This window comes from Trematomus bernacchii, unplaced genomic scaffold, assembly GCF_902827165.1.
Source record: "Trematomus bernacchii unplaced genomic scaffold, fTreBer1.1, whole genome shotgun sequence".
NCBI classification, from domain to species: Eukaryota; Metazoa; Chordata; class Actinopteri; order Perciformes; family Nototheniidae; genus Trematomus; species Trematomus bernacchii.
In genome coordinates, this window is record NW_022987547.1 from 4,552,108 (window position 1) to 4,578,906 (window position 26,799).

Here is a 26,799-nt window from a genome sequence, read left to right on the forward strand (position 1 = left end):
CCGGTGTGTCAGGAAACTCAAAACATGTGTCAGAAAACAAAACCCTCTCTCTTTTCCTCCGTACCCAAATCTCTAAAAACTGGGGAACAACGGAGCTGATCCAGATTTGCGTCCGATATGACGTCATATCGGAAATATGGACCCACGGCACTATCAGAAACGTTGCTATCAGAAACAATGCACGACTGTTTCTGACATAATATGGTCTTTGTTTACATTAGCAAGCATCGCTAACACTCAGAGCTAACCTGTACTGGAGAGAGGATGTGAAAAGGCATTTGAGCTCCATACTGTTTCAGAAATAATCCTTGATGTGGTTTGGAACATGATGGAGTTTCATCATCGCAGCATTTAGCTGTATCTTTCGGTAGAATTCTGAGCAGGCACAAGCTCCCCCTCCAATTTTTTTTTTTTTTTTCAAGCTAAGGACCCAGATCAGCAATTATCTAATAGGGCTTAGAGGGATATGAGGGATGTCTAAAATGCATGATCTGTTTGGTATTTTGAGCAAAACACATCATAGACATGTTTTTTTATATATTTGTATATATCTGAGACCCATAATATATGCCTACAAATAGCAGAATAGGAGACCTTTAAAGCAACTAGAGATCATGGTCTTGGTTAAACACACGTTATTTCCCTAAAGCTTTGGTTGCTTAAAGTTAACCACAGATACATGTGAATGCCAGCCTAGACTCTATGCCAACCATCCTCATTGACAAACATAATGTGGCTTTGGGGTGTGGTTTTCAAAGTGCTGTTTGCATTCAAACAAGTGTTTCCTTTGAACATAAATTATACAGCTATTACCTCTGTCAGCACAACGTAATTGGGTAACAGTGTTGCTTACTGTGCAAACCTACATCATTTCATTACTGGCAACACACCCATAGTGATCCCAACTTTTTTAAATATAATTCATTATTTCAGATTCAGGTCACGTTCAAGTCCTTTCTTAAAACCAAGCAAAAACAGCTTAGGTTCTAGCAGTTAAATTTGCCGGTAGTAAATTCCGAATGGTTCTCTGCAGCCTTCCTTCGAGTATAATCTGTTGATACTATTAGTCTTAACCACACTCTTTAAAGCTTTGATTCAAAGAGTCTGGGGACATGTTTTCATGTTTCCTGCAGCAGAAGCATACATTTTAAGGAGGCTGGTTATTTGCGAGTGTGAGCGTCTTCTTTATTATATGTTTTGGAATTGTATTGTTGAGACCCATAAAGGGAAGTGACATCCATTGTTATAAGTGATATAGTAAAATAAAGTTTCTGTTTAATTTAGGGGCTCAACCAGAAAATAAATGACACTTCAAACACTTAAGGAGGAACACAAATAACCCTACCTTCTATCACAATAATGCTATGTTGACTGATGGCTATGTCCAAGGTCTGTGCAAGTTGTTTGCATCAATTTACAAATGTTGTGAGCGGCTTGATAATGCTGCTTTTATTTGAGACACACAATTTAAATTGAGTGTTTATTTACTTGTGGCTCAGGCTTTTAGACAAGCTCCTTTTTAATTGGGATGGGAAGTGCTGCTCAGTAACATAGAGAAAAATAGTATGTACCTTTTTGTTAACTTGATCACGCTAAAATAATTGTTTGATGTGTTTTGCATATTAGACTCACAAACAATAACACACTTTTTCTTCTTTTTGGGATTTTAGGATTCAGCGTTGTGTTCAAAACTGCCTTCATCTGTAAATCACTCAAAATGCATTCATAATTTATCAAAGGGGTTATTTCTTCTTCCAGATATATTGACAATAAAAACCCTAATTTCAGTCTTCCTGCTGCGTTTGCCTTTTCATTTTAGGATTGCTTTTAAGATTTTATCAGGACACAGCATGAATCATCTGTTTCTGGAGAGACCCTGACCTTTTAAGTCCCTGTGAGGCAGACAGTAACAGACTGTCTTAAAGCGAGATCCACTATCTTTTCCTCGATCGAAAATAAGGCGCAAAGTAACTGTGGAACTGTGATGCATGTACTGACAAACTGAAAAATCAAGCCTCACCTCAAAGAGTTATGACCTTCCAGTTTCCTCTGCTTCAACATTGTTGTGCTGCAGTCAGCTTACCTGCTAAGAGCACCACACTGTGCGTGAGTTTTCTTCACTGCTTATGCCTCCACACTGACTGACAAACTGTTTAACAAAAAAATAAATGAAGAGACAGTTTATCTCATCAATGTCAACTTATAAAATAAAAACATGCAAATGTCACAAATAAATAAAAAGACAAAAAGAAAGGAGGCCATTGTTTTTCATACTCTATTTTGGCAACACCTTTGTGGGTGACAGCTGCCATCCCTATGTGGTGTTACCACTGCACAATCTGTTAGATAACAGGTGAGGAAACAACATACAGTGGGGGTCCATTGGCCACTGATTCTGAAATTACCGTTAAAAGCATGTCACAACTTTTCAGAAATAGCTAATCTAAAATTCCTGAGATGATTTTCTTATTGGCTCCAAATTGGCAGGCTTGCACTCGATGCTAGGAGAGTACCAATAAAATAATATAGAGGTGAGTGTGTAAACACTGAGTCCACTTTAGTACAAGAGCCAAGTGGTGCCTTGTTAAGCCTCCCACCTTCTCAAGTCCTTTCTCTCCAGCATAACAGGTTGCAACTCATAAATTTAGGTTGTAAAATGTGTCTGCAGGGCTTATTATTGTGATGCCCTCTGTAATAACTTTTCAACATGCCTGTGCTGTTTATGTATAATATGATTGTGTGTGCGTGCGTGTATGGGGCTTTTAAAAATACACAATGCAACAGAAGACTAAAACAGTATTGATTGGGATTACTTTGGATGGGCAAACAGAGCAGTGGCAGGAGACTGAAACCTGAGGGGGTAATGGGTGAGAGATGAGGCTAGCTAGACCACTGTGACACGCCTGTGGTCATCCTGTGATACATGTGGATATATGGACAGAATAAATTAAGATACATGGTGTTATTCCTGAGTGTTAGCAGAATATAGCCCAATACTCAAGTAATTATTGTAAGGAATGCGTGGAAGGGTAGGACCCAAATGCAGACTATCAGAAAAGGTAAACGGTCTCGAAACAAAAACGAGCTTTATTCTCAAAGCTTAACAATAGCATGGCATGAAACACATAGGTTCTACAGAAAACTGACCGTGACCAACATGGTGGGAGACAGGAGAAACAAACATGACTGACATGGAGGAAGACAGGAAAAACCAACAATGAACCGACAAGGCACACAGGGGAAGACAAGACTAAATACAGAGAGGGGTAATCACAAGACGAGACACAGCTGGGGTAAGGGAGGCAGAAACACAAGGGCAACAGGTGAACACAATCAAACAATCAGACACACCAGGGAAACTAAGACAGGAAGGCAAACACAGGAAGAAGGAACAGAGAAGACACAAGGAGGAAAACATTTCAAAACAAAACAGGAACCAGAGACAGAAAAAGACAAGACAAAACACAACACAGACAGATCGTGACATAACCCCCTCCTCAAGGGACGGATCCCAGACGTCCCAAAAAACATAGTCTAACACTACAAAAAGGGTGGGTGGAGGGGGTCCGGAGGACGGGCCCGAAAGGGGTCCCGGGCGGACGGCCCGGGGGCAAGGCAGAGTCCAAAAAGGGGCGACGGCCACAGCGGGCGGACTCAGGGGGCCGGGCATGAGAGCAAAGGCAGCGGCTCTCAGGGGACCGGGCTCGAGGGCGAAGGCAGCGGCTGGAAGAATCAGGAGGCCGAGCCCGAGGGCGAAGACCGCGGCTGGAGAACTCAGGAGGCCGGGCTCGAGGGCGAACAAGAAGGCGGCGACGAGACAGCTCCGGAGGACGGGCAGGAAGGCGCCGACGGGACAACTCCGGAGGACGGGCAGGAAGGCACCGACGGGACAGCTCCGGAGGACGGGCAGGAAGGCGCCGACGGGACAGCTCCGGAGGCCGGGCAGGAAGGCGCCGACGGGACAGCTCCGGAGGACGAGCAGGAACCAGTATCGGCCGGACAGGAACCGGAGCCGACGGGACAGGCGTAGACGGGGTCCTGAACATGACATGGGCTAGTGTCAATGGGACCCCGGATGTAGCAAGGGCTGGTGTCGACTGGACCCCCAACGGAACAGGACACAGAGTTGGCAGGACCCCCGGCGGGACAGGTGTCGGCGGGACCCCCAACAGAACAGGATCTGGTGTTGGCAGGAAACCTGGCGGAGCAGTTGTCGGCGGGACCCCCAACGGGACAGGACATGGGGTTGGCAGGACCCACAGCGGAACAGGTGTCGGCGGAACCTCCAACAGCACTGGACATAGGGTTGGCAGGACCCCCGGCAGGAGAGTAGTCGGCGGGACCTCCAACAGCACTGGACATAGGGTTGGCAGGACCCCCGGCAGAAGAGTAGTCGGCGGGACCTCCAACGGCACAGGACATAGGGTTGGCAAGACCCCCGGCAGGAGAGTAGTCGGCGGGACCTCCAACAGCACTGGACATAGGGTTGGCAGGACCCCCGGCAGAAGAGTAGTCGGCGGGACCTCCAACAGCACTGGACATAGGGTTGGCAGGACCCCCGGCAGAAGAGTAGTCGGCGGGACCTCCAACGGCACAGGACATAGGGTAGGCGTCGGCTGTAGAGCCAACAGGAGACGAGCCAAGGACTGCTGGCTTTCAACTAAGGCTCGCATCGTCTGCTCATGTTGGCCCAGAAGATTTCCCTGATGGGAAATGGCGTGCTGGACCGGAACAGAGGCCGGAACCATGGCTGCTGGGGCCAGAACTGGGGCTGGAACCATGGCTGTATGGGCCGGTTCTGGAGCAGGCACCCTGGCTGCTGGGCACGGAACCGGAACACGGAACCATGGCTGTGTGGGATGGTACTGGAGCACGGTACCATGACTGTGTGGGGCGGTACTGGTGCACGGAACCATGACTGTGTGGGCCGGTACTGGAGCAGGCACCCTGGCTGCTGGGCATGGAACCATGGCTGCAGGGGCCAGAACTGGGGCCGGAACCATGGCTGCTGGGGCCTGCACTGGAGCCCAAAGCATGGCTTCTGGGGCTCGGGCTGCTAGCCTGGACTTGCGACTCCTCTTATGAGCTTCTTGGAGGCTCCGTGGACCTCCAAACGCCAGGCGGGATCCCAAAAAAGGATCAGAGAATGGAGACTGGCACTCAGGGCTACGCGAAAAAACTCTGAGAAATTCAGGCAACGAGCTCCTCAGCCATGGCACATTATCCACCTCCATTTGTGCTCTTTTCAGGACAGCCTCTTTCTCCCTGCTAGTCGAGGTTCCACTCCACACAGTATAAAGACATCGAAGGGAGTAATCCAGAGAAAGCAATTCAGCATCAAAATCAAAAACATAATCCGCTGGGTCCATAATTGGTCGGTTCATTCTGTAAGGAATGCGTGGAAGGGTAGGACCCAAATGCAGACTATCAGAAAAGGTAAACGGTCTCGAAACAAAAACGAGCTTTATTCTCAAAGCTTAACAATAGCATGGCATGAAACACATAGGTTCTACAGAAAACTGACCGTGACCAACATGGTGGGAGACAGGAGAAACAAACATGACTGACATGGAGGAAGACAGGAAAAACCAACAATGAACCGACAAGGCACACAGGGGAAGACAAGACTAAATACAGAGAGGGGTAATCACAAGACGAGACACAGCTGGGGTAAGGGAGGCAGAAACACAAGGGCAACAGGTGAACACAATCAAACAATCAGACACACCAGGGAAACTAAGACAGGAAGGCAAACACAGGAAGAAGGAACAGAGAAGACACAAGGAGGAAAACATTTCAAAACAAAACAGGAACCAGAGACAGAAAAAGACAAGACAAAACACAACACAGACAGATCGTGACAATTATAACATAAATCAGACTTGCAAATGTATAATTTACACACATAACACTTGTTCTTAATTATCTTTATCTCAATCTTAGTCAGTGTTTCAATGGATGCAGTTATGTTGCTAACTGTTTCATGTTAACTCGCATACATTTTCAATATATTTTCCTGCAAATACAACCCAAAGAAAAGGACTTCTAAAATGCTCTCGGAGCCTCTCAGACGCTGTCTCGTGCATTACAAATGGCACATTTACATACTCACACTTTTGTATGAATGCAAATGCCAGTTTTTATTGTATCTGAGTTGGAACTGTCTTGCTTGCTGGCGTCATAAATGGATGCTGAATGCAGCTGTGCCTTAATGTGATTACAGTTCCTGACCTATGTGGGTGACTTGCTGTCAGCTTAAATTACTCACACACACATTGTCACATACATACAGCATGAGTATGCATACATTCTATAGTATGCACCTATAAGCTGACATTTAGCTGTAAGTTTAGTGCCCATACAGTAAGTCGAGATAGTTTGTCTAGCTTAGAGTTACAAAAGCTACTGAGGCCATTTGAAGTTCTGGTAGCCATCTATGCACACAAATGCAAGCAGCAAATGAGAGTAACCTACAGCCTCATGCACATATAGTATTTCTGAACACAAGAACATTCGAGCATGTGCACAGCTGTCAACACACACCATCAGATTCTTAATAAGTCACGGTTCTCTCTCATAATGACTCTGAAGCGGTCTTTTTATACACACAAGCTGACCTGCGATACATGGTTCCTCTCACAACTGACTTGCCCTTACACACTTTTATTGATCTCCACGCATGTATTCTTATATGTGTGTTATTCTAGGAGAAGCTACACTTAACCTTTTCATTTCTAAAGGTTTGAAAATGTACTTAGGCAGATACATTAGGGTTGCCACAGTTGACAGGTATGTCCAATGGGCCAAATTCATGAAGGCACTATAAAAAGCAACGTGCTGTATATCCTTTATACATAATTAGTAATAAGGCTGCTCATGCAGATTCAAGCAACTGGCAAGATCTGCCCAGCTGAAGTGTTTGTGAGGACTGTATTTCCTGGCAGTTCAACTCAATGGACGCTGTATGGTAGCTAACCTCTATATATAATTTATTGCACAATCCATACACTATTAATTTCAGCCGTCTTAGCACTGCCATACATTCTGGCACTCCTGTAGAGGTACCGAGACAGGCATCCAGTACATCATTCACCCACTGTGTATGTACTTACTGTTTGTTTGTTTGGCTTCTTGTTTGTCTGTATATAAATGTAACCTGAATAAGATAACTGTTTGCTTTTTCTATGTAGAGTTATTGGCAGTGTTAACGCCCTGGCAGCTGAAGCCAAATTTCTCATTTGTGCGAGAATCAATCTTGACCGGTATATTTTTTGTTAGGTTTTATTCAAATGGTTCCAAGGCCTGTTTGTTATTCATCTTTTTGTGCTTTACCACAGCTAATTATAAGTTGTGCTCAGCCAGCCTAGAACTTGAAGGTAACCGCTCTCGTTCGACTAAAAGCATCTAATTTAGCCAATCCAAAAGAAAATACACAGGAGTTTTGGAACCACTTATCTAGCAAGTATCTATGCCCATATATTTCTCAAATGTTTTGCGAAGAATAATTGGCAGTGAACCTTCAGTCTTTCAAAAATAATAAATATATTTGTATGATGCTCAATTTGAAACTCAGATTTATTTTCATTTTTAAGCCATGGTAAATGGGGAAAACAAAAAACGATAGCCGAGTATCCTGAGCAAAAGATTAAAAAGAGAAAAAAAAAAAAAAAAAATTCTTACTATAATAGATGACTATGACAAAACAGAAAATAGTTTTACTCGCCGTAAAAAGAAAAATGTACAATTCACATGTTGTTGTGACATCATTTCACATGCAGGAGTGAATTTCCTTTAATACTGTTAAAGCACATGGCTCCATCTGAAAAATACATTAGAAATCAGTTTAATGTCTTCAAATGATTCATTTATTCAGAAACAATTATGTCTACTCACAAATTGGTAATAATTCCATGGTAGAGTTTCTTGCAGTCTTTGAATCTTATTCTATAATTTCAGTAGATATGGTGAATCATTACCTGCTCGTGTTAGCTCTTTTTTTCAGCTGGTGTAAAATACAGTATGTGAAAGTACTATGATAAGTGTCATGTGCCCTCCTAATATAACCTAACCTATTGTAAGATGATTAGCTTTTGCTATTCAGATTGAATTCATCACCTCACCTCCCTGCTATACCTCAACTAATCCATGTCATTACAGGAATGATTGTATAACCATTTCCTCTACTTTTTTCTCTCCTGTGTACTTTCTGAAATCTCTAACTTATGTATGAGTGTTTTACTCCTTGTATAACAGTCACTTGTCACGCTGTTTTTCTTACCTTTCCCCTGAAACCCTTTTAACACCAAATCACTCTTGCTTCGGTTTATAAATGTGACATTTCATTCTCGCTTCCTCCAACACTTGTTTGAGCCGTTTATTTTTCCCTTTCTCTGTTTTGTCTCATTTTTATTTATGAGCTCCCTCTAACTTTTCCTGTCATTAGTTCTTGTGGGCCCATGTCTGCACTGCTGTACTAGTACAATAACACATTCATAATCATTGAGTTGGAATACAAGAAAATACACATTTTGAAACTATTACATAATTAATCAATGATTAAACGTCCACAGTATATCACAATTAATCATTTCCCCGATGCTAAATTAGCTAACTTTTTATTAATATTATAATTCAGTAAAGTTCTGTACATTTTAGCCATTAATATACCAGCAAACAACTATTTGCTATGAAAATGGATGGGTCCTGAGCAGAGAATAACACTCCCTCTGTGTGTGTTGTAATCTCTTGATTCTCTATTTTGGTGCCGTGCATGCATATTAGTGCATGTGAGTCCTTCTCCTTATATATGAAGGTTGGCCATCCCTGCATTTGTAAGAGTGACTTCCCAGATATAAAGAAGATACATGACAGAGTGTTCGGCTGAAGGATATCTTCCAGATGTTTCTCCACCGAATAATACTGTTCTTTGACTAAAGGGCTTCACAAAAAGAGAAAGAGAAGATCAGAGTCAACATTGGCCTGCATTTTCTGAAATGATGGGGGTTGGAAGAAGAGATGGCAAAAGTAAACGCATCTTTTCTCTCAAGTAGAAGTACAAGAAGTAATGACTAAACTTCTTTACTCAAGTAAAAGTAAAGAAGTATGGGCTCCGAAATGTACTTAAGTCAAAAGTACCCATAACTTTGTGTCCTTGGGCAAGACACTTAGCCCCAATTTGATGTATTCACTTTTACAGTACATGTCTGGTATGTGTAATATGTAATGTAAAGCGCTTTGATGTAAATGTACTTAATTACAGTAACAAGGTATTTGTACTCCACTACTTCCCACCTCTGGTTGGATGGGGGTCGTGGATGGTGTGGCGAGATGGGGGGGGGGGGGTGATTTTTATAATCAAAGAGTGTATGCGTTTAAACACAGAAAAACATGCTTTTCTTCATGAAGGAGAATGTTATTGATGACAGCAGGTACATTTGCCTTATCAAAAGAGAGTAGAAAATAAAGGTGAGTGTGAGGAGAATGTAATGAATAAATCATATTTCACACAAAGTATTGCACCTTTTCAAAGTGTTGATTGGAGGTAACCATGGTACTTATAACACTTTGGAAATAACCGCGTATAAAGAAGATAGCTTTTTGGCATGGAAATGAGTGTTTTGTTTGTATTCAGTGTTGTAACAAAACAGATGGTTGCAAAGCAGATAGACAGATGTGCATATGAAAAAGACTGAAATTATCTATTGACATCGGAACTGTTAGAGGGACTGTGAAAGTGAAATTGGTACGGCCCAGTAATTACGTTGTGTAGTACCGACATGCTGGAGTTTAGCCTTAGTGTTCTGGAAGTGGATGTTTTTTCATGGCACTCAGTTTGGAGAAAAGTAACATCAAGACAAAGGAAAATTGATTGCAAAGGGAAGAGAAGCAGTGAAATAGAAAATACCCAGGGCAATATTTCTGAAAAACTCTTGCACCTTGTTTCAGATGTATTCTTGTGTGTGTTATTTTTCAAACCTGTGCCATAGCCTGGAAGAACAATTCACCTGTCATATCACACGCACACACACACACACATACATACATACATACATACATACATACATACATACATACATACATACATACATACACATGCACACACACACACACACACACACACACACACACACACACACACAGGCCCCTTTTGTGTCACGGTAAATTCTACTTTATCCATTTTGTACTTGAATAGGAAGGAGAGTCATGCGTATAATACATATTTGTATTCTTCAGCTTTAATTCTTAGTGTCTCTGAAATGTTGCTATTTAAAGAAGGTTTTGATTCTCTAACTGGCCCGCCTTTTGTTCAAATCTACATGACAGCAGAGAAAAGGTGAACACATCACAGAAGATGTTCAAGGCAGCAGCACCAAATGTGTTCAAACACAAAAGAACAAAAGCTTCACAGACATAGACAGGCAGCAATATCTGATCATTTTATAACAAAGAGGGTACACAGTTGCGACTGTGTAGGTATTAAACCTCAAATTGATTTGGATGTTCACTGGGCTGCTAATACACTGTGGCAATAGCTCTCTCTGATAAATATTTGATATTGTGTTGCCCAAGTCAAGTATTTGCTCAATCCTTTCCATCATTTAATCAGTTTTTTATTTACCTCAGAAATTAATGTATTTATTTATACTGCCCATACCTTTTTTGGATTGGGATTATTTGTTATACTTTGAAATTGCAGCCTTACTAAATATGTTTGTATATCTTACTTGCAACAATATGTAATTGTATTTCATCCTTTAGCTAAAAAAGATTCCAACATGTTGCAGGTTAAAAAGTGCAAACATAATGGAAGGCTAATTTGTGCTCTGATTGTCTGTGTGCCAATATGGACGAGCAACGAATTGGTCCTTGACCTGCATGGTGGCAACCTTTTTGTGCTTAATATTTACAGAGTTTTATTGCAAAGTGAGGGCATATTTTCCATTTCTCTTTTCATATAGGGGCTCTTTAGGATTATTAGTTTAAAATAAATAGTAAAAGCTAAGTTGTTTTGTGTTTTTTTGCCACACAGAAAATGTCCTCCCCACATTCACTTAATCAAAGCCACAACACGTGATCCTACTTCAATATATGCCTTTATTCCTTGGGTACAGATTAAGGATATGTTTCATTGATAACTCCCACGGCCCTAAATGCTCCAGGTTATGTCGCTGATATGTCAGTCACACTTAAAGGTGGGGTAGGTAAGTTTGAGAAACCGGCTCGAGATACACTTTTTGTTATATTCCATGGAATGCTCTTAACATCCCGATAGCAATGAATATCTTAAGTGCTTTGACAAAAAATCCATAAAAAAATGTCATCTGTGGAAGACGTAGTACTGTAAAAAGCACGACCAATCATTTTAGCCGGCCCGGCTAAAATAACTGGATGGCCTACCTGCCTGTCAGCTTTCCATCTGTGCCCTCATTGGTCATGTGCGCGTTCGTGTGTGTTGGAGGAGGGGCTCTGTAAGGAAGTGGCAGATTTTTCCGGTTGTGTATTTTCAAATTCTAGCGCACTCGAGCTGGTTTCTCCAAAATTACCTACCCCACCTTTAAGTTCAGCCATGGATGATTAAGTGCGGCCCATTTTCAACTTTGGGTTATTATTTTCTACTGAGGGTGACCAAGACTTTACTAAAAAGACTGTAAACATGGTAACTCTCAAACTTGCAAAAAAACAGCTCTCGCTCTCTTCTTTCATTTACTGTATAATTCTTTTTTTCTCTCTATCCAGTATTTATAATTTGGATCATTTTATTTTTTATAGCCCTGCTGTTTTTATTTTTTATTTGAAAGCACTCTGGCGCACAATTGTTTAAGCTTTTAAAAATATGATACCACAAGTTCTGTATTCCCCACCTCTGTTCTCAGATTCCATTTATCACAATTACTCGCATCACCTCAGCATATATTATGACCAAGACTTTAAGCATTATGGCAACATTTGATGCTATTTATTTTTGCAAGATCAGCCAGGTCTTGATAGGCAATGTTATTACCTTTTCACTGTGAGGCATTTCCTCTTTTTTTTTCTCAAATCAAAAAGCACTTATTCTCCCTCTCAAAGTTCTTCAAGGTTCAAGTCAGAAGTGAAGACTGCATGAATCACATTGATGGTTCATGCGAGTGATTATTTCAAAGGCAAGCCACATGGGATTTAAAGTTCAGGCAAGAAGCACCTCTGCAATTCCTATCTCAAGGACTGCAAACAAAAACATCACATTCTGATATGTGAGCCTTTGAGGAAAAAACACCTTACATTTCCAGAAAAAAAACTTTTTGGAATGATGCCTTTATTGGTGAGATAGGAAAGGATCTGCTGAAAATACATTCATTGCGAAAAAAGGTCAGCATAGTTGCAATAAATACAATTAATTGACAGAGTTAGAATATATCATGGACAGAATAAAGTGTTGCTTTGTTTGAATAAATGAAGCCATTTGTCCTTGAGATTAAAATAAAGAAATGTTTTTGATTATGTTTGATGCTGATTCTTGAGTCCACAACTGTGCTCCTTTTGAAAAACATATTAGTTTGTCTTGTCTGTTTCTCTCTCTCAGTCTCATTTTACACCTCTCTGTGCATGTTATAACACGATGCATAAATTCAGAACCAATTTTACACCACATTGCCTTGGCTCCGCTCTCCAAACACTGCCAGACTCTCGCACTCCAACTCGCCTCTCGACCTGCTTAAGTGCACCAGACCAAAAAGAATGACTACAGATTTCCATACCCACATTTTACACCGGGTTAATAGAACTTTTAATCATGTTTCAAATCTTTATGGTGCAGGCACATTTTCACGAGCTAAGACTTAATGTTTATAAAGTGAGGAGAGAAGGAACTGTTACCTGCATTGCGCCACAGTTGCACAGGAATTATGACCGTGCAAATTGTTCAGTGAACAATAAAGAGAGAATATGTTGCTCTTTTGTTGGCAATAAAGTGCTTTTAATGAGGGAGGTTTGACTTTTTAAAAACTTAAATAAGAGAAAGCTGAATGTCCCTTATGTAAGCCTTGCTATTTTTAAACTGTATGCTTAGATATAGCTACACAAAATAAGTTGCTTGTCTTTTTTTCTTCAGACACCTGGAATATGTAAGTAGGAGTATAGGTGTAGAATGTATTTAATATATTTTACTTTTTACACATTTAAACCTTTAGCAGATGATTGATAAGAACAGGCAATGGTCTGACTTTGCTAAAATAAATTAATATGCAACTATATGTAATATCCAACCTCTATACTGACTACATTTTTAAGATCACGTACCACGAAAGCCACCATTACCAACTGACAGCATTTAGAGGTCTGAGTATGACCTATACTAATCCCTGTGGGGATAGAGTCTCTTCCTCTTACAGTAGAGTAAATATTTATGAGCCATTATCAGCTAACTTAACATGATATGGATAAGGGTTTGACACCACACCCATTCTATGTTTCCATGCTTGCTTTTAATTTGCTGTCAACAGAAGAAGCATTTCTCCTCCAAGGCTCCTTTATAGTCAAGAGAAAAAAAGATTGATTTTCTCTCTGCCCATTATCCCCTTTCCACTCTGCGAGATTAGGAAGTGTAATCACTGTGATCCTGGGGATTATACAAGCAAAACATATGTACAACCATGAGGAAATGAATGGATGCTATTAGCATAGTCATTTAGGGTGTGACATTTGGCTAAATAAAACCAATACAATAACAAAGATATTTAACAGAAACTCTCTGGTGCACCCCTAATATCAGGCTTAGAATGCCGTTCAAAGCCGTCCGCAAACACTTTAGGTTATTTTAGATTACCTATTTATCCATCAGTGGCTTTACACCTTGCAAATCCCAAGCAATTATCACTTTGAGGCAGCCCCTTTGCATTTTAGCATGGATGTGTGTTTTGATGTGGAAGTGGCAGCGCCGTACAAACAAAGCCTCTTAACTCTCACAGCCTCACTCTTACTCTCTGACTTAAAAAACAGACACGCACACACTCTGGGGATGTGACCCAATTTGATAAACAAATTGAGCTCCAAAGACTTGGTAACAATGGACAAATTACCCACACTGGCCAACAGATCAGCCATGAGGAAACAGCATAGTGTGGAGAGCAGTGGTTTTCTTAACACCTCTATAGATGTTGAAAAGCACAGGAGGAGGTAAATGGCTGCCACATTACGGAGGAAAAATACATTGTGGTGTTGTTGTTGTGTTTCTGTTTCAGAACCACATATGGACCTTAGAAATGAGTCCCCTATAATAACGACAACTACTCCTTTCCCATCCTCCAACTGCAGCATTACAATAACCCCAACTCTGGTTTCTAACCCTTAGTTATTGTCAGTCATCTGTCAGTCAAGGAAACAGGGCAAAGCTATTTGAAAGGAGAACATTTTTAAAAAGGATAATAACTCAACAGCATACTGGTATTGTTTCACTGCTTTTTGATTCACAGGAGAAATATTTTCAGTTCTGGAAAACTATACTTGCCCATACTGAATTAGACCAATTTGTCACTGTTATTGCCATCTGGAATGTATACTGTTGTTTAACTAATGTATGCTAATTTGAAAACGCAAAAATGAACTAATGACAACATTTTGCATCCATTAACTGGATTAGGTGGCATTTTAAATAAATTGACTTTTAATGTAATCTGAAGTCCATCACTCTCATGACTAACCTGTGTGGTTACTTTTATACAGTCTTGTTCTCACATACTAACTAACTTGTGTGTCTTTCTTATGCTGCTTTTACGTGTTATATTGTTTTCCATACTAGTTAACAATGTAACATTCAGACCTGTCAAAAATATTGTATTGATTGACTCTTTCTCCATTTCTCCCACTCTCCTCCTCATATCTCACTGCCAGCACCTGGAGGTGTGTTTGGTCCTCAAGGGGAATCAGGCTCTGAGCCCGAAGACGACAGCCAGATGAAGTTTTACACAGAACAGCACAGAGGACGAAGGCGCAGCAAAGGTGAGCCGGAGTACAGATGTGCCTCTTTCTGTATTGTAATAAATCTCTTTTTTAACACATTATCTTCCACGTTGGGGAACCATCTTACCCACTGCATACTGCTGAGAAGGCAACAAAGCCAAGAAGTCATACAATACGATAAAACATTTTGAAAACATATATTCCACCCTTACTCTGGTTAAATATGAGGCTATAGTTGAGTGAAATGAGGCCAGACACTTCTGGTATCGTCAGCGTAGCTGGAAGTAGGAAGGAGTCATGCACGTCCCCTGTGGGGTTTGAAGTGCGGTTTCATGGCACAGCTCAATGACACTCAAAGCAGATACTGCATATGAGCTGATGTTAATGAAGGCTCAGTAATGACTAAAGCTGAGTCACATTACTTTGATGAGATGCATGATTTTTTTTCTTCACTACAATATATAGTATACAATTAGTCTCCAACTTGGGTTTCAAAATAGTGATTGGAAATAATTAAATCCAAGTGTTTATGTTAATCCTCTGCCTGCAGTTCATTATAGCACTGTATCAGAGGAGGAGGAAAAGTCATGCCTCATATATTTATCTGATTGTTATTAATAAGGATTGCATCTGTCTGTTCCTTTGTTGTTACTGTTGTAAAGGAGAGAGACAGTTTGTCGCCCTGTATTATGTTGCGTCTTTGTTAGCACTTGACTTATATTTGTTAAATGCAACTGCAGAGGAGGAATTTGAAAGCAAGACAATATTCTTGATTCCCGTGTTTTGAAATTACAGTTTGATGTCGAAATTAGTCTAGACTATTAAAATAACATTATTTTCAATATGTGTTGTGGCAACCCCAAAGATAAAACAAGTGATAACTTCTTGACAAAGTGAAATTAATTTGTGTTGTATAGTTATTAAGAGATGTGCCGAGGTAGAATACATAAATAAAGTGTTTTTCTGTGTAATCGTGTTTGCTTAATTATACGTAAAGCCTCAATAACACAAACTGTTGCTGTTCTTCTTTAAAACGCTGGTTATGTTTTGCCAAGGATTAACATTCAACACTGAAATCTACATTCGTAGTTCTCTCCTGGAAACAAATGCTTCAGGGCATCCAGTAACCACAATTATAACTAGAATTCCAAGGTTGAAATGTTCCTAATTTCAATTAATTAAGTTCAGAATGACTTGCAAACAGAGTACCAATGAATTATGTATCGGCTGTGGAATTTTGGAAATGCAATTAATCACAGATAAAGCTTAATTGTTCTCAGAAAAATAAATAAAAGGTCTTTGTCCAAAGAACTAGCACTTTCTAAATAGACTCTATATTTATTTTTATTAGAAAAAAGCACGTAGGCTCATGAATGGGAAAGAGATTAAACCTATGACCGTGAATTGTGTTAAAGTTATCGCCTGTGTAAAAAGGCTGTGCTTTCTCTGGAAGAAGGGAAGGGGGAAATAAATGGAAGGAATTAAGTGTACGTTAAACATAAGCATTTATCTTCAGAGTGGCCCTGTGTTGTATATGCATGTTACTTTACATTCACTAGTGTATTGTTGTATGTGTGTTTCTGTGAGTGTATGAGTGAATTGCTATAAAGTAAGTGTTTGCCATCGTGAGCGTACATCCTTTTGTCTACTCAGTAGGCTTTTATAGTAATTGAGGGACCCCTTCATAAGCCCAGTAACACCCCCACACCCCAAAGGGATTAGCAGCGCTGCCACTTTTGTTGGGAGACAACTGTTGTTCCTGTCCTTTCAAAACATCGTGATTGTACAAGACGTGATTCAGATCGGGAGGATAAATTATCCTAGCATTCTCTGCCTGATGTTGACCTTGAGCTGCATTTAGTTTCTTCCAAACTTTGAATTTAACTTGCAGAACTCTTCTTTTGCAAGTCATAAAAAAAAAGAAAATAATTAAATGTTTGCAATTCAATCAGTTTGATCATTTGTATATTTTGGTAAAATATATGTGGTTGGAAAACGTTAAACATCTGGATGTGTGTGTTCCTCCACTGATCAAAACTCTAATCTGCAAATAAGCAATATTTTGAATGTCACTTAACCACTATAATCATTTTCAAATAGCTGAGTTTTTGGTTTAGTAAAGAGAAACAAGTCTAGGCATATAATACTACTGACTTGTAAAACAAACCTGCGTAGTGCAAGATAAACACCAGGCAGAAGCTGTTCACACATTTTCTGAAGGCGGCAGTGTGATATTTGTACCCAGTTAATATCTAGTAAGAACAGTGTTCCAAACCAGCGCTATCACATCCACAGTCTGCTTTCAACATGTCGAGTCCTCCCATGATAAATATCCATAGACAGAGGTTAAACGGCTAATTTAATTCCCTGTATCTAGCTTGGAAATGGGAGTCCTGACAGAGCCAAAGGGCAACCAAAACAACCAATCTATAACCCTGTCAGTGGCAATAAGATCATATATCACGCCTGCAAATGATTCTGGGCTGTTATGCAGAAGCTCGGGTAAAGTTATCCTTTATTTACTCAGGGCAAACCTGAACCAGCATTAGATTAATGTATCAGGTGTACAATTAACTGCATTTCCAATGATTGAGGGTGATTCAGTGGCTGTTTTCAACAAAGAGCAGTGCTTTAGTAGGGGATTTAGCTTTAGGTTTGTTTTATCTGCTGTGTGCAAAAGTATTTTCTATGAAGGATGTTCAGACACAGTAATCTGTTTGAGACCCTGATCAAAAACAACAGGGCTTCTGTAAAAACTGTTTACCATTTTTCTCTTTTTCTGCCTCCAGGCCTCCCGCACAGTCCTCTAAATAAGGTCACCCTGACGTTGATAACCATCAGCACATGTGTCATTGCCATTGTCTACGCCACGCAGGAGTCCTGCCCCCTGACTGTCAAGGTTACCCTCCATGTGCCTGAGCATTTTGTTGCAGATGGTAAGTTCAAAACGTTAAACCGTGGCGGAATATTCAACTAATGGAAACTGAAGTTGAAGGCCATTAGCCTTCTTGTTTTTGTACTGCACTGCTATACTTTTTTGGGGCACACTTATTTTAAAAACATTAATAAGATATAAAAAAACTACAGAAAAAGAAAGGAAGGGAAAAAATAGTGGAATCTACAAACATGAATCAGAATGCAACTTGGTGAGGAAGACTGTGGAATTACTTTTGTACTTTTTAGAGCCTAAGGCAATGTTGAATTGTGTGTTAAATGCTAGAAAAGGATACATATTTCTATGGCATGTTATCGTAATGTCATGATCCGTCATAAAACAACTATTTTTGTATTTTTTTTGCTGTTTTGATTGAACCATAATCAGATACAGTCTTCCTTCAAGCAGCATAGCAGCAGGTGGAAGAAGTACTTTCATCTTGTCCTTGAATACAATTAGAAGTACCAGAGTGTAGGAATACTCTGTTACAAGTAAAAGTCCTGCATTCAAAATGTGACTCAAGTAAAAGTACAAAAGTATTTTCATCAAAATATACTTAAAGTACCAAACATTTCAGAATAATATATAATATTGTATGTTTTTATTATAATTACTAATGCATTAAAGGTGGGGTAGGTAATTTTGGAGAAACCAGCTCGAGTGCGCTATCATTTGAAAATACACAGCCGGAAAAAATCTGCCACTTCCTTACAGAGCCCCTCCTCCAACACACACGAACGCGCACATGACCAATGAGGGCACGAGATAAGTTTGTGCACAGATGGAAGGCTGACAGGCAGGTATGCCATCCAGTTATTTTAGCCAGGCCGGCTAAAATGATTGGTCGTGCTTTTTACAGTACTACGGCTTCCACAGATGACATTTTTTTATGGATTTTTTGTCAAAGCACTTAAGATATTCATTGCTATCGGGATGTTAAGAGCATTCCATGGAATATAACAAAAAGTGTATCTCGAGCCGGTTTCTCAAACTTACCTACCCCACCTTTAAAGTGTTATAAAATCTGGTAAAGCTGCAGCTAGTTTTAATTACTGTGTATACTGCAGGGTAGATTGTGAATTGTGACTAAAGTCTGATTTAAGTGTTGATTATATTTTTACATTATAATCCAGATCTGCAAAGTAACTAAAGCTACAAAATAAATGTCAAAGTACACAATTTACCTCTGAATTATAGTGGGGTAGAAGTACAAAGTAGCATAACATGGAAATACTCAATTAAAGTAAGTAACTCAAGTAAATCTATCTAACCCTACTTAGTTACTTCCCACCGCTGCATACTGCAATAATCATTTGTCTATTACACACTGTTATTGAGTGGTGAATGATATTATGTATTTTGTGTTGTTTTGTTGTTAGAAGTAACATTTAATGCACCAGGGAAAGCTTTGCATGCTTCCCCTGTTTCTATTTACAAATGGCTTGCAGTAAAATCTCCACCCTCTCAGCCATGATTTGTGGTTTTCAATCTCGATGCTTTTCAATGTCACTGCCCCTTCCGCACGACTGATAAACTACAAAATACATCCATCCAACAAAAAGTTAATCATGTGCTGGAACCAAAAGAATGATCAACAATCAAGACAATAAAGCCCACACACTGAAAGCCCCCAATGGAAAAAAATGATTTATTGTCACCACAAACAACTGGATGACATTTTGAGCTATCAGACTGATGAAGAGCAGTGCACGCAACAAATGATTGCCTTTTTCTTTGTTTTTGCACAGAGAGCATTCAGTGAAGAGATTTAAAAAAATGTTGACCACATACATTGGATGGAGACAGGAGATGATTTGTCAAATAAATATCAATTCAGGATAATCAAGGATATAGGTGTCCAGGCAACTGCCTAGAGTGTGTCTTACTGAGTGTTTGAAATGTTTCTTTGGCCTTGGGATGATTGTAAATTGGTTCTGTGTATTGGCAAGATACCACAGTATAAACCTTGCTGGGAGGTAAGAGAAGCCAATATGGAAAACCTGCAAGGAGTTAAGTGAAGTAAGAGGGGGTGAGGAGCTGAGGCAATTTGACTAATGATTGCCATATCTCTGAGAGCATTCACGTATCAGTCGATCAGGTGCTCTTGCCGCCAGGGCCTCATTTTTAGTCCGCCCACACAACAGCAATTTGTATGACACACACAAGAAAAGCACAACAGCACACACAACTTCAACTTCTGCAGTACTTTTTTATAACATGTACAATTAACAGCTATAAATATAATACGTGCCAATATACTGCAAAAGTCTTAATGTTTAGTAGTGTGGATTGTTTTCCAGAGTTCTATTGTTAAGTGTTGGTTTTATGATTAACTCCCACATTTCTATTCCATGCAGAGCATTATTGGATTCTTTCAAATCATAATAAAATGTATGCAAGTCCCTCTCTTAGAAAAAAAGTTATTAAAGAGAATTTCTGGCACTCACATTTTCTAATAAAATATGTTCTTAGGTTAGAGATTCATGGGTTATCCGGACCAGTTTTGTGACTCCGGTACAGATATTCTTTAAATAAAGTTATAATGTCTTAATCTGAAATGATTCTGAGCTGTAATAAAAACATTTAAATTGACTAAATGAAGACAAGCTTAAGTCAAAATGGAATCTGTTCACAGGGACGTCATCATAGTTGAGATTTATTTTAGTTTTCATGATTTTTAATGGCAAATGTACATTTCAGTGATGTTCTCTCACTCTGTACTCAGCTCCCTCTGGGTATTTTATCAGGTATATGTCAGGATCATCTTCTGTCATAACACCTGACAGTGTGACATCACCTACTGCAGGCTATACTCTCCTGTCTACTATCTCTGTAACTTCAAGTCCCCTTGACCACTTGTTATCCTTTTATCTGCTGAATTCTGACAGCATGACATAAAGCTCTGCAGACTGAAACACTCTGTGATCCCTGGCAACAATTTTGGCAATTTAACAGGCATCCATTTTGCTATTTGCAAATGTATTAGCCTCATAGTGTAAAAAAAACGGTCTATTGATGTGCTGTCCATTGCAAGCTATGTATTCAACTGTCAGTCAGTTTGCTGTGAGAAGTATTATGGATATTTTTAATTCCTGTAGAATTATTATTGATTGCTTGTTTTCTGACCTCCTCGCCTTTGCTTTACCATATCTAACTGGGGAGGATTTTGAGACATGGAGAAAACTTTTCTCGAACATTTAGATACTGTTTGCGGTGACCTCTGACTAGATGCTCAGTTCTTAACCATTGACGTAAGATGTTAAAAATGAAAGGTAGGAGTTTAATGATATTCACGATCACCAGGAATTTCATTATTTCAATTTGAATTACTTTATTTGAGTGCCACCTTCAGGATACACTTTACATTTTAGAAACACTAAAGCTAAGACACAGAACGCCATCTATATATTGTGTGTTTCAATATAGCATTTCCTCTTTGTAAGCAGGGATATTTTACTTTTGTTGTTCCTCTGCAAACTTGTGTATACTGGAATTGGACTCAGAAAACCAGACACCTGACGCAGAGCAGATGTGATAAAAGGCGGCTTAACCCATTAGTCTGCCAGGCATACACTTGGCAGCAGTCAGGCACACACAGCAAACACACAAATCCGACAAACAAACAAACAAGGCAATCCAAACTCGCAAGCCACATATAAATATGAGTTAGGTTAGGACAGCAATGGCCAGGCATAGAAACTAAAATGCTATGGTACGATAAATCATGAGTGACGGCAGGCCGAGGAAGAGTGTGCCAGCAAACCTTCCTGTATGCAGAACAAGGTTTCTTTTGTGTACTTTCCTGTAAAGAAACTTATCTTGTCATCATTGATACAGTGTCATTTTGATTATGCGTGTTCTAGTGGTTTGTCAGCGAAACTTAAAAACAGCATGTGATGCAAAATAATAATAAAAGGTATTTTATTCACCGGAACTTAGGTTGATGAGTGAATCCAGAATGGCAGGACTGTACAACAGCAGCTGTATCATGTGTCCAATGTTATTGATGGAAATGCCGCTCAAAATGTGTGTTCTCAGATAACAGGGATATACACACACAATGGATATAATGCCAGGGCCAGTTTGATTTCATGTAAAGTCCCTCACAAGAACAAGGTAGTCAGGTGTAACACATTAGTAATAGTAATAGTATCAGAGTAATAATCTTCGTCATGTAGTTATGTGTCTATCCTGTTACTCAAACGCCATGCCATGCAACGCAAATATAAAAAACAATAATCCAGCAACAACAAAATAAGAAACAAATAATGACAGTCAGTGTAAAAGACTTATTTTGGTGGTAAATGTTTTCAACTTGTTGGATAGAAAACCAACTGCCAGATGTGCCAATTATCTCCGTTGCCATAAAACAGGTGTGAGATGCTTTCTACTTCAAATGTGTTCCCAAAACAATTCAAACAAAATAATGTTCCCCCAGTCTTCTTCACTCCATTCACAATATGCACAATGAAATTGTTGGCAATCAGCGAACAAACTGCTCAGGAGGGGTTTCCTTACAGGTCCCAGATAAACCAACCCATGATCTAACAATTGCCTCCTCACTGCGAGAGCTGAGACCGTTACATTTCTCCTCTCCTCAGCAAATGAGAGCTCCTGGCAATTCTGTTTCCTAACTGCTGTATTGCAGGAAAAGGCCTTATTATGCTCACCTTTCAGCCAGCCTGTCCTGGAAGATGCTTTTAGAAATGCCATTTAAGAAGAGTTGTGTGTATTTTGACCTTGTTGGCACTATGGTGGATAGTGGAAACTTAAAGAATAGCAACACAATCCATTGTTTATAAGGGAGTTTTGGTCTGTGATTGTTCATGATTTACAATATTTCCCGATCAATTTTAGATCATGACTTCTGTGAGTGTGTGGAAACAAGAAAACTGTATTTTACAGCATAACATCTAAAAAGTATTTTCTAAGTTGTATTTCATATCAGGAACAAAGAAAGCTTACAGTTTGTTTCTCATGTATTGAAACTTCTTCATTGATCACTCTTTTATTACTTAATAATCGGACAGACACTCTTGCACTTACTTTAATCCACTCCGGATGTGCAGTTAAATAACGTCTAAAACAATGCAATATGTACTTAAAAGCAACACTACAGGCTTGTTTGTGGTCTAGATGAGTGTCTCTATTCGTGTTTGCCAGGTTGTCAGAAAATAAAACGTTCAAATATCGCTGTATTTTTGGAAGGCTCTTTGGGTCAGACTGTCCCTGTGCGACTGTTGACTGTCAAACAAAAAGAAGCAGCCGGTGATTTCAAGTGTGTAGGAGGAGGCAAATGGTTATGTATTCTATCAGGAATTTGGAACAACTCAAATGTTAAGAAAAATACATGAATGAGCCTTGGGATTTCATTGCTTGTTCTGCATTGGTTGTTTGATATTTCTCCTCCGTATAACACTGCAGGGCATTGGACTTTTCCTGTGACTCAGATTTGATTACCGGCTACTGTCTAAGCTTTTCCATCCGCATTAATCCTGTCTTTAAAATAAAGCCTGGAGACCACCCTCAAAGGAGTTCCCTTCATAACTCAGATTACATTTGTGGATCCCATCTTTATGTCCTTTTCTGTTATTTTAAGTACATTACTTTGACACAGAAATGTTTACTTAATGCACACATACCTTCTGCAACCAAGCACTGCTCGCATAATATAGCTGAATCTCTGTGTTCAGCAGAGGGCTGAAACACAATCTCCTCTGCTCTCTTTGCAAATAAAAGTATTTGGCATCAATTAGGGATAATCTTGTTCAGTGATCAGAGTTTAACGATTGGCCGGGGAGCAGTAAGAAAGAAAGGTAAGGCAGCGTCAATGAGCATAGCATTTACTGATTGACTCGTGGAACTCTTTTACCCCCTCTACTGCAATTACCAAGGAAATCCCATCAATACACACATTATAGGTCTTAATTTTCTCATTTAAATTCAGCCCGGTCAGGAGGGGGATTGAAATTACAGTGAAAACAAAAGAGTAAACCACTCTCCAATTGATTTTGCAATAGAACCAGGTAAAGAGCCTTTCAAAATGCCAACCAATTGAGACTGTTTTAACCGTTTTATTGTTTTTTACAAGCTAAATAATTTCGTGTTGTGTTTTTTTTTTTCAGGAAGTAGTTTTGTGGTAAGCATGGGCAGCTTCCTGGATGTTTCTAATTGGCTTAACCCAGCCAAGCTAACTCTCTACTATCAGACCAATTCGTCCACACAGTGGGTGCTGGACTACTGCGGCCAGAGGACTACCGAGCCGTGCGAGCAGATTTGTGATCAGGACACAGGTGAGTCCATTAAAACACACATGGCATTGAATCACTTGAAATTCTATTCACTGATATGAAGTGTATTTCAAAGCTATGTTCAAGCCATATTGATTATGTTGAGATATGAAGGAAATACTGGCATTGAATACCTTTTTTGTTGTGATAATTGCATTGGGCCAATCCCCAGAATGAGGAGAAAAGAAGCCAGCTCTTCTTGCTTAAGGGTAACCTTCATAAATGTATTTCATTGTCTGAGATATCGGAAAAAGTCCTTGGATCAGCCTGATGGGACTGCTGTTTGCACAGTAGTAAACTCATTAATAGTTGGATGTGGATGTGTGTTATTACCACCAGCCACAAGCATATCTCTATTGACCTTTTACATTCTTATTCTTAAGTATTTGTATATTACTTCAATTGAAATTGTACAGTATGGTATACGTTTTTTGATTGTTTATTTACAGTATATCTCACTGGTTACTCTAATTTTGTTATAAAAATTCAGTTTTAGCTGGTTGAATGATGGGGATTTCTTTTAAGAACCTCATTTATTAACCCTCTTTTAACATGATGTAACAAAAAAATACACTTCACACATGTTAGTACTGTAATAATGTGCGGCCTTAATCAGGAAGGTTTCATGTAATTATTGAATTTACACCAAATCAACACGAGTTAATGGAGCAGATGTCGGCACCCAGAAACAAATTCAAACATTGGAATTCATGATGAAGACGCGATTGGCTGAGTTGCCAGTTAAGGGCCCACACAAGGGCTGGTCTCCATGTATATGTTCAGGCTATTAGTAATTGTGACAGTGTGTTCAGTGAACGTTACACACTCCCATCGCTGTAGTCAAAGCATAGTACAACAATCCAGGCAACATCATAATTAGTGTGTTTGTGAAGTCCTCAGTGCACGTACCCATCCAGGTAAATAATCACCAGGCTCCACTGCAGTATGCACACATCCAGGTTGTACAATGTTGGCCCTACTTGTGCTGACATTAAGACTATTCCTACAAAAGCTTTATGATCTTTATCTTCCCTTGAGTGCCGTAACTCCCCTGTGTGTTTCGGGCCCATCCAGATAAAGTCTAAGCTCATTAGAATGGATTACATCTGTAATGTATGTGAAATGTATGTCACCCTGGTCAAGGGCATGTTAAGGGCTGATGCATAATGTATTAGCGCTCCATACACTCAACTAAGTCAGCACACATGACGATGCCAAAGATGGAGTTGGCACTTATCGGTTTTTGGATGCTGAGTGTGCGCATACACGTGTGAATATACTTCCATCATTCCCTGCACATTTATTAACTGAGAGATCTGTAATGGTTGTAATTCTATCTGAGTCATTAACTCATCCGGTCGCCAGTACATTCGCTATTTTTACTTTATTAGTACTACGGTCAGCAGGAGTGTCCTTGTCTCTCTCTATTAATTTTGCTTTTCATTTGTCCTTTTCAGCAGCAAGATCATTTGATCAGTAATTGTCCTCAAGTACAGTATGTTGTATCTCCTCAAGGCAACCAGATCCACTCTGTAGTAAAAATAAAGGTGTTCTTCGACAGATCTCTATTTCCGTCGCTGTCCTCTACCCTCCATTATATCACCTGCACACAGACACACACACACACACACACACACACACACACACACACACACACACACACACACACACACACACACACACACACACACACATAGACATACACATACACATACACATACACATACACACACACACACAGCCTCCCTGAAAGAAACTATTTTATCCAAGCACATTCATTGATGTTCTAACAATAGGGTGGACTATTGGCTGTGAAATGTCAAAGGGTAAATCACACAGGGAAGTACTGCTCTCTGTTCACTGCAACTTTCAAGCATACTGCAATCCTGGCCACATGAAAAAGCAATGTCAAAGTGTGTGTTTTACCTTTTAACAAGTGACAGGAAAACACCTGCTTGGGCAAATCTTGTTCACACACAAAGAATGTCCAAAGACAGACACACTCATGTGGTTTTGGCATTTAACTGGCAGGAGAAATATCAGAAATCGTTTGACAACTAACTATTTTGTTGAATTGCCACAACATTGCTGTCCAGTTTACCCTTTGTAAGATAGTCAAAACAAAGATATGACACTATGTCCCTAGTGGTTCCACAAATATACTTTTATCATGTGTTTTGTGCATCCATACTGCACATACATTGTTAAGTTTGGAGGTTTAAAAGGAAATTGCAAAATAAATTAAGACTTATGGATACTGATGGACATTTTAAGTTATTTTCCAAAAAACTAAACATATATATTGCAGGTGATAGCGAAGTAGAACACAACAACACTATCTTACAAATATAGCCTACCTCATCCACCGTGTGTTGCAGCAATGTCAGCACTCTTACTTCCCGTGGGCATGATGTTTTCATCATTCTAATAATGAAAAAGGACATGGTGACATGTCCTAGTGTTGCTTGTAGGTTGTTTTACACAAACTACGAAAACATGCACGTGATTAAGTGCAGACCATTTTAATTTGTCAATTATCATGTACTATGTGGGCAGTGTGTATCCCTGTTTTCAACTGTGTCATTTATTTTAAAACTAACATTTAGGTTTACATTTAGTTTTACATGTAGTAGCATA

General features: G+C 39.6%; 1 protein-coding gene across 1 annotated transcript in view; it reads left to right on the forward strand.

Moving 5' to 3' along the window:
* Positions 1 to 26,799, forward strand: part of LOC117476589 (astrotactin-2-like) — a 252,926-nt gene that overhangs the window by 102,279 nt on the left and 123,848 nt on the right. The window contains exons 5-7 of the mRNA XM_034123245.1: positions 14,869 to 14,976; positions 17,727 to 17,873; positions 23,998 to 24,165. Coding sequence (XP_033979136.1) covers positions 14,869 to 14,976; positions 17,727 to 17,873; positions 23,998 to 24,165 — 423 coding nt within the window. The remainder of the gene's footprint in view (positions 1 to 14,868; positions 14,977 to 17,726; positions 17,874 to 23,997; positions 24,166 to 26,799) is intronic.